The sequence below is a fragment of the Lathyrus oleraceus genome, chromosome 3, assembly GCF_024323335.1.
Source record: "Lathyrus oleraceus cultivar Zhongwan6 chromosome 3, CAAS_Psat_ZW6_1.0, whole genome shotgun sequence".
Taxonomy (NCBI): domain Eukaryota; kingdom Viridiplantae; phylum Streptophyta; class Magnoliopsida; order Fabales; family Fabaceae; genus Lathyrus; species Lathyrus oleraceus.
Genome location: NC_066581.1, coordinates 213,327,114 through 213,341,629, shown reverse-complemented (window position 1 = coordinate 213,341,629; position 14,516 = coordinate 213,327,114). Strand labels below are relative to the sequence as shown.

General features: G+C 42.3%; 1 protein-coding gene across 1 annotated transcript; it reads right to left on the bottom strand.

Moving 5' to 3' along the window:
- Nucleotides 1-10,017: 10,017 nt before the first annotated feature.
- On the bottom strand, nucleotides 10,018-12,604 carry LOC127130488 (uncharacterized). The gene is made up of 4 exons (XM_051059489.1): nucleotides 12,187-12,604; nucleotides 11,604-11,674; nucleotides 11,271-11,531; nucleotides 10,018-11,192 (listed from the first exon to the last, which is right to left on the bottom strand). The coding sequence occupies exons 1-4, from the start codon at nucleotides 12,602-12,604 to the stop codon at nucleotides 10,095-10,097; spliced, it is 1,848 nt and encodes a 615-aa protein (XP_050915446.1). The 3' UTR covers nucleotides 10,018-10,094.
- Between the last annotated feature and the right edge of the window lie 1,912 nt (nucleotides 12,605-14,516).

Genomic DNA, 14,516 nt, shown 5'->3' with positions numbered 1-14,516 from the left:
CAGTGGTACTCTTATCATGGTAATAGGACATGAATAAGGAGTAGGGTGCAAGGCTAGTCTCGAAAGCAATGGTATCTTCACTTAAGACAGTAGGGTCGAAATCTATACCATTGGGGTGAAGACCAACAATGGCTGCTGCGTCGAAAAGGGTAGGCGTAACCATCCCACAAGGAAGGTGAAAGGTGTTGTAAGTACTATCCCAAAAGTAGAGAGAAGCCAAAAGCATATTTGGGCAGATATTGGGTCCTACTCTCGACAACTGGATAAGGTCGAAAATGCCTACTTCTTTCCAAAAAGACCCTTTAACTTTTTTGACTTTATCTAACCAAGATACGTAGTCAGAAGGATCTTTCGACCATGGGCAGGTTCTAAATATCCTGGGAAAATTCAAATAGGTTAAGTCCAACTCTCCAATATCCGTCGAACTCGATGAATCTTTTTGTTCTACAACTTTCTCTTTAGGCTGAGGTTTTCTTCCAGCGCCTATGGGTTTTGTGTGAAAGTAAGATGGAAAAAATTCTCTTAAACGCTCTGGTTTAATCTCTGGATTTGGAAGGGGACCTAACATAGCGTGATAATTTCCAGAAATAAGAACAGGGATTAGTACCTGAGATTTATAGATGCAGTCTTTTTCCTTTTCATTTGGAGGTTCCGGAACATACTGTTGATTTCCAATGGTCATTGGCCCTTTTAAATCATGCACAGGAGGAAAAGATGAGTCTTGTTTCTTCTTGGAGTGTTTACTGCTTAAGGGTTTTTGAGGCGCCATTGCTGGAAAAAACTGAAGAAGATTTCTCAGAAAATGTGAAAAGCTTGAGAAATGGGTATGAAAGAAGGAAATCTGAAACGTAAAAGGGTTTAAAGAAAAGGTTTATGGGTATTTATAGGAAGAAGATGTTGAAACGTTTTAGATGGTAATGGTGTTAGTGGGACACGTGGCCATTTCTGATGGAAATGATAAAGAGGTGGAAGTTGAAAAGAAACCATGATGTGAGGAAATGATGGAAGTAGATTGTGAACGTGGGCTAGACGTGACATTATGGAGAAAGTGTAATGATGAACCTGCATTGGGAATTGAGATTATCAGACTTGCATTTAATGAAGATTAAATGACATGGCATCAAAACACTGATTGACAACAAATGACTGTTTCTCCAGAACAACGGTCGAAACGTCTTTGCTGGGGGGCAACTTGTATACGTGCGTTTTCGACGCCATGAGATTTGGTGTAAGAAATGATTTTTTCGACAAATGATGACATGGGTTGAAACGATTTGATTAATAAGTATGGTTCGACACTTCGACAAAATGGAAGTTTCGTCATTTCGACAAAGATGTTTGCACCTAGGAAAAGCACTTTTGACAGATAGGGAGAACATTGCAGTATGTTGATAATTCGACAAAAATCCTGAAGGAAGACGTCATTTCGACTTAAAAGTAAATTTGAATTTAAAAGGTTGTGACGTTTGGCAGAAGACGCGTGGAAGCATCTGGCGAAAGGAGGAGAGCCATGTGTCATAGTTTTAGGATTTAGTCGTTAATAACAGTTATGTTATTTGTGTATATATAGGGTAGTTATTATCTAAAAAAGGGTGTGAAGAATTACTTATACAAAATTCCTGAAAACACTCAAAGTACCCGTGTGAGAGAAAAGAGTCATATTTGGAAAATGTATGTGTAAACAAACACCAATTCCTTCAAAGTTTATTTTATAAAGTTCAAAGTTCTTTACAAATCTCTTTTATGTTTTCCAGTCATTTATCTTTCTGCACTTTATCCTTTTCGACACTTTACATTTCGTCAGTTATTTTCCGCCATTTACTTTATCTTGTTAAATTTACATCCACTTAACATTGTAATCAACATATTTCGACGTAAAACACTTAGAGAACAGAAATGAAATACATGAAAGTGAGTCTAGGCATCTTCAAGACCATCTAGATTTTGCACATGTCCTAGGATTTGTGTGGTTGATCCTGCAAGTGACCCAATTCTACAAGTTTTGGTAAACCAGAGGTTGTTCGCCAAAATTCACAGCGAACAGGTCTACAATACTTAGCCACATACCTATCATCGATAGGTGCCGGGATCCTCACCTGCCCACGAGACGGAAGTCTCACCCTTGCCTGAACACATAAGCTCATAATCAAACACGGGAAAGCCAGGGGACAATTAACACGAGCCCCCGACTTAAGCCCGCTCTCGACCACCGTCTTCAGCTCATTGGCGATTATCCTCGCCACATCTATCTCAACATTTGTGAGGATGGAATGGACCAAATGTGCCACTGGGATCGGCACAGTAGAGGTGTGTGATTTAGGCTGGATGTTGGTCAAAACCAAGAGCAGTATCAGCTGAGCCATGGGAGTCATGTCCTCCCGGTGATACCTCACTGGAACCCCAGATGGGTTCGGCTCAACCGATTTCCCAGGTAAAAGCAGGTCGGCGGTAATGGCAGGGACATCTCGGTGAAGCCTGAGGTCGGTGTGGTATTGGTCTCTCTGGTCAGCTCCCAGCTGGAGCGGTTCCCCTAGGATTCGGTTGATAGCATCCCGGTCGAATGGAATTGCACGTCTGGCAACTCTAGAAACCCAAGTAAAGGGCTCGTCGTCGTCGGGCAGTGCGTTAGCATAAAACTCCCGCACTGTCGCAATGTCGTAATGCTCTATGGGACTTATCAACCTATCCCACTTCTTGGCGTCTATCAACCCGGCGAAAGTTCTGTAAGTGCCCTGTGGGTTGATCAGAAATCGCTTCTCTGGAAGTATCTTTCGCTTCTCCAGAGCGATGTACCGTGCAACCTGTTTTGGACCGACAAACTTGTCGGTATCGAATTGAATAGGCACGGTCCGGGAAGTAGCTGCTCCCTTTCTTTTCTTACCAGCTCCAGACCTAGACTCCATCTGCAAAATATACGAAGAAACAGCACACACCAAACAACAGATTAGCCAACAAAGTATAATTTAAAATACTGCCTTGCTCGCTGCTGCTTCGCCTAGCGAAGTGGCAGCGAACGCTCGCCCCAGGTTCGCCTAGCGAGTGCTAGCGAACCTTACGGGTTTTGGGGTTTTCTGCATTTTCAAAGATGTTTCCCCCAATACCCGTACTCTAATGGTTCCCACATCAGAACCTAATGATTTCTCATGAAAATTAATCGTTCTATGCTATTGGGGATTGCCTAATTGCATGCAAAACCTAAAGTAACACTAAATCCCCAATTTGAAAACCTAAATCTCCAAAAATTTGCAAACTCCAAAATACCACATGCAACCTCAATGTTCCCATACCACACTCATCCTATTTGCCATTCACATTTGGAAATTAAGAGTTCAAACAAAAAGAAAAATGTAGTAGGGCAAACCTTAGGTACACGGATTCGGAAATGTGAAGTGCGAAGAGTTCGCAATCGACCGAAACGAGCAAGTGTCGGTAATAAGGATGCAAATGAGAGAGTTTGAGAAGCCTAGCACAAAATCCTCAGCAGAGCCGTTCAGAATTTTTTTTGAAGGTTTGGGGCAAAATGGCCCTGCTGAGATTTAAATAGTAAACAGTACTGCAGCGCTCGCTGCTGCCTCGCCTAGCGAGCAGCTAGCGAGCATGCTCGCTACTGCCTCGCCTAGCGAGCTGCAAGCGAGCATGACAGCAAGTGCATTGGCAAATGCAGCACTTGCAAGTCATCCAGCATGGGTTTAGCACAATATACTCCATACAACATAAAACATAAAGCAGTAAATACTTACAATGTTGGGGTGCCTCCCAACTAGCGCTTGTTTAACGTCGGCTAAGCTCGACGGTGCGATGCTCACAGAGGAGCATCGAGCGGCTGAGCACAACTCTCGCGATCCACATGACCGCCGAGATACACCTTCAATCGTTGGCCATTCACGGTCCAACTATCTTTCTTGTCCATGTCTTCAATGACAATGGCCCCGTACTCTTTTACTTCTTTCACCCGAAATGGCCCGGACCATTTTGATTTCAACTTCCCGGGAAACAATTTCAACCGGGAGTTGAACAATAGGACCAATTGTCCGGGCACAAATTCTTTGTTACGGATCTTCTTGTCGTGATACTTCTTTGCTTTTTCCTTGTACAACCAACTTGAGTGGTATGCGGCATTGCGCATCTCCTCCAACTCAAGTAGTTGTACTTTCCTTTTGTTACCGGCCAACTCATGTTCAAAATTTAAAAACTTTAGGGCCCACAAGGCCTTGTGTTCCAATTCAACCGGCAAATGGCAAGTTTTACCAAATACCAATTGAAAGGGAGTTAGGCCAATTGGAGCTTTAAAGGCCGTACGGTAGGCCCATAATGCTTCGTCCAATTTTTGGGACCACTCTTTTTTAGAATTAGACACGGTTTTTTCTAGGATTCTCTTAATCTCTCGACTAGAGACCTCCGCTTGCCCGTTAGCCTGAGGGTGGTACGGAGTTGTCACCCTATGCGATACACCATAATGCTTTAGAATTGTTTCCAAAGGTGCATTGCAAAAGTGTGACCCTCCGTCACTTATCAACACTCGGGGGTTCCAAAACGGGAAAATATGTTTTTCTTTAAAAAATTTATCACCGTTTTGGCATCCGCCCGAGGTGAGGCAATCGCCTCAACCCACTTAGAGACATAATCAACAGCAACAAGCATGTACTCATTCCCATAAGAGGGTGGGAAAGGTCCTACGAAATCTATGCCCCAACAATCAAACACTTCCACTTCTTGGATATTTTGGAGAGGCATCTCATCTCTCTTACCTATCCCACCGCTTCTTTGGCAGCTGTCACAACTTTGCGCATGGATATGTGCGTCTTTGAAAATAGTTGGCCAATAAAATCCCGATTGAAGAATTTTAGTGGCCGTTCTAACCCCATTATAATGTCCGCCATAAGGCGAGTTGTGACAATGCCAAAGGATGCTCCGGGCTTCATCACCAGTTACGCATCTCCTTAACAGGTTATCGCTACCCAACTTAAACAAGTATGGGTCATCCCAAACATAATACTTTGCATCCGAAAGGAACTTCCTCTTTTGGTTCGAAGTTAGGTCGGCGGGCACAAAACCACTAGCCTTGTGGTTTGCAAAGTCTGCAAACCACGGCCTAACTTGAACCTTAAACAGTTTTTCATCAGGAAATTCTTCCCGGATTTCCTTTTCAGATGCGGTAACCTCGACATTCACTAAACGGGATAAATGATCCGCTACCAAGTTTTCCGACCCCTTCTTGTCTTTGATTTCGACATCGAATTCTTGTAACAAGAGGATCCAACGGATGAGCCTTTGCTTCGAATCCGGCTTGGTTAGCAGATACTTAATCGCCGCGTGGTCGGTATACACAACGACTTTAGACCCTATAAGATAAGACCTAAACTTTTCTAGCGCATACACTATTGCGAGTAGTTCTTTTTCCGTTGTGGCATAATTTATTTGAGCCTCGTTAAGAACCTTACTCGCATAATGTATCGCATGAAAAGTTTTGTCTTTTCTTTGGCCAAGTACCGCTCCAACAGCATAGTCACTCGCGTCACACATTAGTTCAAAATTTTCATTCCAATCGGGAGCGACTATTATTGGAGCGGTAACTCTGACTCAGAGGCATCCTTCAACGTGATTTGCAACGTGGTCTCTGTTCTCCCTAGAGACTATGATAGAGTCATGGAAATTGAGGATGAAGGAGATGAAATGGAGGAAGAAACAATGGCACACAAGCCCGTCTGCTACTATGTGATGAACAACGGATGCGTCGAAGAGCAGAACGCTTTTTTCGAAAGACCAGACGACTCCATGAAAGCGCATTTGAAACCTCTGTTTATAAAAGGAAAGGTGGAAAATGTCGGCGTGAATAAGATACTGGTGGACGGGGGAGCGGCAGTGAATTTGATGCCCCACTACATGCTGAAGAAGATTGGAAAAGACGATTCGGACGCGAAGCCTCACAACATGGTGCTGTCGAATTACGAAGGGAAGATAGGGACAACTATGGGAGTCATCCAAGTGAACTTAACTGTAGAACCATAACAAGACCTACAATGTTCATAGTCATCGCTTCGAAAGCCAACTACAACCTGCTGCTTGGTAGGGAATGGATTCACGGCGTAGGAGTTGTACCCTCTTCAATGCACCAGCGGATAGCCATATGGAGGCCAGATGGAATCGTCGAAAACATCGAGGCTGACCAAAGCTACTTCATGACCGAGGTAAACACTGTCAACAGCCAAAGCTTCGACAAAAACCTGGCTCATATACCTCCCTGCAGCCCGGCAGAATTCGACTTGAAGACGACAGACAATGCCTATTGCTCCATGTACCTACATCCAACGCATGGTTTCCAGTGGGATAAAGAAGTGATTGGCGAAACTTACATATGGGGAACCACTCATATAGCGCCGACGGGATGGGGTAGTGAATTTGACGATGACGAGTGAACAATCAGCGATCGAAAAGATTACGGCTTACATGGCCGAAAACAAACTAAAAGAGGCCCTTGAGGCTGAGGTAAAAAATATGGCTGTCGAAGCCAACCAAGAGAACTCCAACAAACAATGTCCTCAAGAAGACGTTGCGGAAGATCATGTCACCAACCAAATGGGCGGATGGCAACACCAAAAGCTTGACGCCATTTACGACGACGAACCTCTGGGGTTCGAAAAAGATCCAGTGTCAACTAACGAGAAGATGGTGACGCAGGATCCTTTAGAAGAGATAAACATAGGAGCGGGGGAAGAACATAGACCAACGTACATAAGCGCAAAAATGGACCCCCAGTTCAAGGTCGAAATAGTCCAGTTGCTGAAAGAATTCAAAGATTGCTTCGCATGGGATTATGACGAAATGCCTGGTCTTGACAGAAGTCTGGTCGAAATGCAGTTGCCAATAATGGAAGGGAAGAAGCCAGTAAAGCAGACTCCGAGACGCTTCGCACCAGAAATCCTGTCGAAAATAAAAGAAGAGGTCGAAAGACTTCTAAGATGCAAGTTCATCCGCACAACCAGGTATGTCGAATGGATTGCAAATATTGTTCCAGTAATTAAGAAAAATGGCAAACTTAGGGTATGTATTGATTTTCGAGACTTAAACTCGGCTACCCCAAAGGATGAATATCCTATGCCAGTGGCAGAAATGCTCATAGATTCTGCAGCCGGCCATGAGTACTTAAGTATGCTAGACGGATACTCTGGCTATAACCAAATTTTTACCGCTGAAGAAGACGTTCCTAAAACGGCTTTCCGTTGTCCTGGAGCCATAGGAACGTACGAATGGGTAGTAATGCCTTTTGGTTTAAAGAATGCTGGAGCGACTTACCAACGTGCCATGAATTCCATCTTTCATGATTTCATCGAAACTTTCATGCAAATGTATATTGACGACATTGTGATTAAGTCTGTTTCAGGAAAAAATCATATAGATCATCTTCGACAATCCTTTGAAAGGATGAGGAAGTTTGGTTTGAAAATGAACCCACTTAAATGTGCTTTTGGTGTGCAGGCGGGTGATTTCTTAGGCTTTGTGGTCCATAAGAAGGGGATCGAAATAAACGAAAATAAAGCCAAGGCCATAATGGAAGCGAAAGCGCCATCAACCAAAAAGGGGTTGCAGTCTCTGCTAGGGAAAATCAACTTTCTCAGAAGATTCATCTCCAACCTCAGTGGGAAGACACAAGCTTTCTCTCCTCTACTTCGACTAAAGAAAGAAGACTTCGCATGGGGGCAAGAACAGCAAGCGGCTTTCGACAAAATCAAGGAGTACCTGGCTAATCCCCCAATCCTGATGTCTCCTTGCAGAAAAAGAAATATGAGATTGTACATTTCGGCATCAGACAAAACATTAGGAAGTATGTTGTGTCAAGAAGATGAGAATGGCGTCGAAAGGGCCATTTATTATCTCAGTAGAGTCCTGAACGATGCCGAAACTAGATATAGCATTATAGAAAAGTTATGCCTGTGTGTATATTTCTCTTGTATCAAACTAAAGCATTATATAAAACCTGTCGATGTATATATTTCTTCCCATTTCGACGTAATAAAGTATATGTTATCTAAATCTATTTTACATAGTCGAATTGGAAAGTGGGCTTTAGCTTTAACAGAATACTCCTTGAAATATCTGCCTTTAAAAGCAGTGAAAGGACAAGTGGTCGCTGATTTCATAGCGGACCACTCTATAAACGAAGACGTGGAATACGTCGAACTGGAACCTTGGAAACTGTACTTCGACGGTTCCAGTCATAAAAACGGAACGGGCGTTGGGATGTTGATTATTTCTCCTGAAAAAATTCCAACAAAATTCAAGTACAAAGTTGAAAGTCTGTGTTCAAATAATGAAGCAGAATACGAAGCTTTGATCGCTGGACTTGAAATCTTGTTGAAATTGGGGGCAACGAGAGTCGAAATAATGGGTGATTCCGAACTGGTAATAAAGCAGTTGACGAAAGAGTATAAGTGCGTGAAAGAAAATTTAATCATGTACTTTGTAATAGCCAATAGACTTCTCAAAGCATTCGACAACGTCGTCTTCAGGCACATTCCCGGGTTGAAGAATCAAGAAGCGAATGATCTTGCTCAACTAGCGTCCGGATACAAAGTGTCGAAGGAAAAGTTAGAAGAAGCCATTGAAGTCAGAGGAAGAGTCGTGTCCACCAAGTTGTCCCCATCAGATCTAGAGTCAATAAGATTAGGATACGGTGACGAAGAAAACTTCGAGATATTCAACATAGATGATTCAGGAATAACAGACTGGAGAAAGCCTGTCAAGGATTATCTACAAAACCCAAATCAGAAAGCGGAAAGAAAGGTAAAATACAGAGCTTTGAGTTACGTACTTTTGGGAAATGAATTGTTCAAAAAGACTGCAGAAGGAGTTTTGTTGAAATGCCTGAGTGAGGACGAAGCCTACATAGCCTTGTCGAATGTACACAGTGGAGCGTGTGGCGCGCACCAAGCAGGTCACAAAATGAAGTGGCTTTTATTTCGACAAGGAATGTATTGGCCAACAATGCTGAAAGATTGTGTCGAATTCGCAAAAGGTTGTCAGGAATGTCAAGTACATGCAGGCATACCTCATGTCCCTGCAAGTGAGTTGCACTCAATTATAAAACCTTGGCCATTCAGAGGATGGGCGTTGGACTTGATCGGGGAGATTCGACCAGCTTCCTCAAAAGGGCAAAGGTACATTTTGGTTGGGATAGACTATTTCACAAAATGGACCGAAGCCATACCATTGGCGAATGTGGATCAAGAAGCAGTCATAGACTTTATCCAAAAATACATAATCTACAGATTTGGGATACCTGAGACAATAACAACAGATCAAGGATCTGTGTTCACCGGTAAAAACATGCAGAAGTTTGCACAAGAAACAGGTTTTAAGCTCCTTACTTCGACACCTTACTACGCTCAAGCAAATGGGCAAGTTGAAGCAGCCAACAAGGTAGTGATAAACTTGATTAAGAAGCATGTGGGGAAAAAGCCTAGAAATTGGCATAAGACTTTGGATCAAGCCTTGTGGGCTTGTCGAACGTCCCCCAAAGAGGCAACGAATTCGACTCCATTCAAGTTGACTTACGGACACGATGCAGTTTTGCCAGTCGAAATATATCTGCAGTCAGTCAGAGTGCAAAGGCATCATGAAATCCCATCAGATACATATTGGAGTATGATGATGGACGAACTAGTTGATTTAGACGAAGAAAGGCTGCGCGCGCTAGACCTAATAAGAAGACAAAAGGAGAGAGTCGAAAGATTTTACAACAAGAAAGTAAGATTCAAGACCTTCTTAATAGGTGATCTTGTGTGGAAAGTAATCCTTCCTATGGATCGAAAGGATAAATTAATGGGAAAGTGGTCTCCTAAATGGGAGGGACCTTTCCAGGTCTTGAGAACATTTTCAAACGGCGCGTATGAAATAGAAGAAATAGAGAAGGATAAGAGAATCCTAAGAATAAATGGCAAGTATTTGAAAAAATATAAGCCTATATTGCAGGAAGTAAAAGTAGTAACAGAATAAGTGCAAAACATAATTGTGATAAGATGGGCCAAATAAAAATGGCATTCAAAAGTTATTACAAAGAAAGCCTCAAAGGGCTGAGAGTTGCTAAATAAATTCGACTAAAAATTAAAATTGGCAAAAGTTTCCTTCAAAGTGGCGAACTTCTGCCTCTGGAGTTGGAGTCGATGATCACAAAGACTTTTGTGAGTAGAGAGAGTCTCAATCTCCTGACTAAGTTGATGGGCTTTCTCTGCATGTCGAATACCCACCCTCAATTCTTCGTCAATCTCGCTCTGCTTGGGTTGCTGAATGGATGCCTTACGTTTCTCCTCTTGAGAGATCTTTTCTTGAAGTGCTGCTATCTGTGTTTTCCATTTTTGAATATTGTCATTGCAAGCAGCAACTTCTTCAACATACGTTTCAGAGAGCTTTTGCAATTTTGAAACTTTGTCAGTCGAAGTCGAAACGGCATCCCATTCAGCAGTTTGAGTTTCAGACTTGGAGGAGATTTGAGCGGTAAGATCCCTTTGACGATGGAGATCTGCAGTGGCCAAGTCAATGAGAGTCATCAACTCCATCACGAAACTTCCAATCTCAGCAGAAGTTTCCAAAACATTCACTTGCTTCAAGATTTTCTTAAGACCAATTTGAGCAAGGGAATTCTCTTCCAAGACTTTAAACAAATCGACATCAAGGATTTTCGTTTTGATCTTGGTCAGGAGGCTGCCAAGTGATGGTGCTTCAGAAGTTGCCCCAGAAGTGGTCGAACTACTCTGCGAAGAATCCTGAAAATTAAAACGGGTGCTAAGCATGGCTTTCAGATACTCCAAAGGTCTTTGCACTTTGAGATTTTCAAGCTCCTCGCGAGAGAAACTGGTCGAACCAGTTGATTTGCCACTCCCTTGGGCCCGGTCAGAAGCAGGTGGAGTGTTTCGCGTCGAAATACGCTCAACCTCTGTTCGTTTCGACTGGTTGTCCCCATCTCTGGCAGCTCCATCTTCAGGATCATCTTCGACTACAACCTCCATTTCAATATCATCACCCTGAGGTGCAACATGCAATCCTGGATGAGGAGGAGATTCATCTTCAGAGGCGTCACCCACTGTAGTGTCGAATTCTTCTACGGTTTGCATATCATGGTCACTTGTGGGGACATCTTCCTCTGGGGCTGTTTCCTCCAAAATTTTCTCAGGCGTTTTTTCGACAGCCACTTGTTCCTAAAAATAAATTCTAAGATTTAGAAGAAAAGATGTAGGAAAGGTAAACATATGCTGTCGAAATAAAAAAAAAATTACCTCAGGAATTTCAGTATTAAAACCGGATTTCCCACTCCCCATATCTTTCGACTGAGGCTTGGCAGGAGAAGTACTGGCAGAATCCTTCCTGATTGGGTTAACAATGGACCTTTGGGAAGAGACCTTCGTGAGTTTCTTTTTCTTCTGAGGGGGAGGGATTAACTCTGGAGATTCATCACCAGACTCTTCACTAGGGACTTTATCCTCTTTTCTCTCCTCTTCACTCTTCTTCTTTTGGATTGTTGAGGGTTTTCGACTTACCTAGTCATACAGGCCAAAGCCAGTTAGTTTTGAATAATGGAAGGAAAATAATAAGAAAAAAAAGTGTTGTACCTTTGTCGAAGGCTTCTTAGCAGTACTGGGCGACGCTTCGACAGCAGCTTTCTTAGCAGGGATCTTCACGGCTAAGGAAAGAAAGAAAATTCAGAAACAAATATAAGAGATACATGATAAGACAGTTAGAATAACAGAAAGAAAAATCATATTTTTCTGTGAACACCTTCAAGAATGGTATCTTCCACGCGAACGTGTTCTATTCCAATATGAAGGTGTCCTGGATATTCGCCCAGATGATACTTAGTCGGAACCACACGCTCAGCAGGTTTTTGATACTTTTGACGAAGAATTTTCATAAAATCCCCACAAAGGAACCAGTCTGGAAGTGGAAAACCAAACGCCACCCCAAAGTCAGCAGTTGGCAAAGGAGGAAACTTTGGTGGATGACAATTGAAAGCCAGGTCATAGCGCGCCTCTGGTGAAAGATTGGAAGGCAATGACAGTTTTTTAAACTTCTCTGTCAATTTACGTTTTAATTCGGCCGCTGCTTCGCATATGGTTCGACTAAGATCATCAGGTCTATACGCAGTTTCAAAATATTTTTGAAATTTCTGTATTTCCTTAATATGTCGTGGAATACCTTTTTTGGTCCGATCCTGCACAAAAGCGAAAGCATTTGTCAAATGTGTAGCAAAAGCAGCTACGTCAAAAAATTTGTTGGAATAATAATCCTTCCACCATTCATCAAACTCAGGAGTGCATAAGAATGATGGTCGAAAAATAACTGGTCGAATGTCGAGAGAAGCATCAGCTAGTTTCTTCGACAGCTCTTTGCCTTCGTCTTCAGTGTGAAGGGAGTTATAAAAGATGATGGACCCCTTTTGGGGGAATATAGGTTGAGGTTTGATTTGGATTAGACCAAATTGTCTAGAAACAAGGTTGGGTTGATAAACTATCAAAGCAATTTGGTTTTTAGTGGTGTTACGATAAGAAAAAAGGAGCCTAGGGGTCAAGAACGATTCCCAAACATTCAGAAATGTGTTTTCGTCCTTTTGCATCTCCAAGGGCAGTTGTTGGGTAAACCACTTAGGTCCGATTTTTCTATCAGCAAAAGGTGCCATGGTCGAAGTAAATTGATGACTTTTAGCAAACATCATAACATAGCTTTTAAAAGCTTGTCGAAGGCTGATTCCTTCATCAGTTGGCGTTAGTAGCACTAATCTTGGCCATTCGACAGTCCTATTGTTTACTTCTTCTTCATCTATTTCTGGTGCTACAGGAAGACTAGCTTCAAAGGTGGCATTGAGCCATAGTTGCAAGAGCCAAAAAGGTCCTGATAAGTTGATTTTCCCTTGGGATTTGGTGTTCTTTAAGAAATGTACGCTCTCGCTCAGAGATTCATAGAGATTCGCCAGAATCATTTCGCTCAAACATAGTTTCGTGCCTGCATGAAGCTGATTGGCTATGGTGATAAATCTCTTGGCAACTTGAAGAGAGCGAGAACAGAACACATATTTGGACAGCCATAGTGTCAAAAAGGCTATATGTTCGACATCTAAAACTTCAGTGGTACTCTTATCATGGTAATAGGACATGAATAAGGAGTAGGGTGCAAGGCTAGTCTCGAAAGCAATGGTATCTTCACTTAAGACAGTAGGGTCGAAATCTATACCATTGGGGTGAAGACCAACAATGGCTGCTGCGTCGAAAAGGGTAGGCGTAACCATCCCACAAGGAAGGTGAAAGGTGTTGTAAGTACTATCCCAAAAGTAGAGAGAAGCCAAAAGCATATTTGGGCAGATATTGGGTCCTACTCTCGACAACTGGATAAGGTCGAAAATGCCTACTTCTTTCCAAAAAGACCCTTTAACTTTTTCGACTTTATCTAACCAAGATACGTAGTCAGAAGGATCTTTCGACCATGGGCAGGTTCTAAATATCCTGGGAAAATTCAAATAGGTTAAGTCCAACTCTCCAATATCCGTCGAACTCGATGAATCTTTTTGTTCTACAACTTTCTCTTTAGGCTGAGGTTTTCTTCCAGCGCCTATGGGTTTTGTGTGAAAGTAAGATGGAAAAAATTCTCTTAAACGCTCTGGTTTAATCTCTGGATTTGGAAGGGGACCTAACATAGCGTGATAATTTCCAGAAATAAGAACAGGGATTAGTACCTGAGATTTATAGATGCAGTCTTTTTCCTTTTCATTTGGAGGTTCCGGAACATACTGTTGATTTCCAATGGTCATTGGCCCTTTTAAATCATGCACAGGAGGAAAAGATGAGTCTTGTTTCTTCTTGGAGTGTTTACTGCTTAAGGGTTTTTGAGGCGCCATTGCTGGAAAAAACTGAAGAAGATTTCTCAGAAAATGTGAAAAGCTTGAGAAATGGGTATGAAAAAAGGAAATCTGAAACGTAAAAGGGTTTAAAGAAAAGGTTTATGGGTATTTATAGGAAGAAGATGTTGAAACGTTTTAGATGGTAATGGTGTTAGTGGGACACGTGGCCATTTCTGATGGAAATGATAAAGAGGTGGAAGTTGAAAAGAAACCATGATGTGAGGAAATGATGGAAGTAGATTGTGAACGTGGGCTAGACGTGACATTGTGGAGAAAGTGTAATGATGAACCTGCATTGGGAATTGAGATTATCAGACTTGCATTTAATGAAGATTAAATGACATGGCATCAAAACACTGATTGACAACAAATGACTGTTTCTCCAGAACAACGGTCGAAACGTCTTTGCTGGGGGGCAACTTGTATACGTGCGTTTTCGACGCCATGAGATTTGGTGTAAGAAATGATTTTTTCGACAAATGATGACATGGGTTGAAACGATTTGATTAATAAGTATGGTTCGACACTTCGACAAAATGGAAGTTTCGTCATTTCGACAAAGATGTTTGCACCTAGGAAAAGCACTTTTGACAGATAGGGAGAACATTGCAGTATGTTGATAATTCGACAAAAA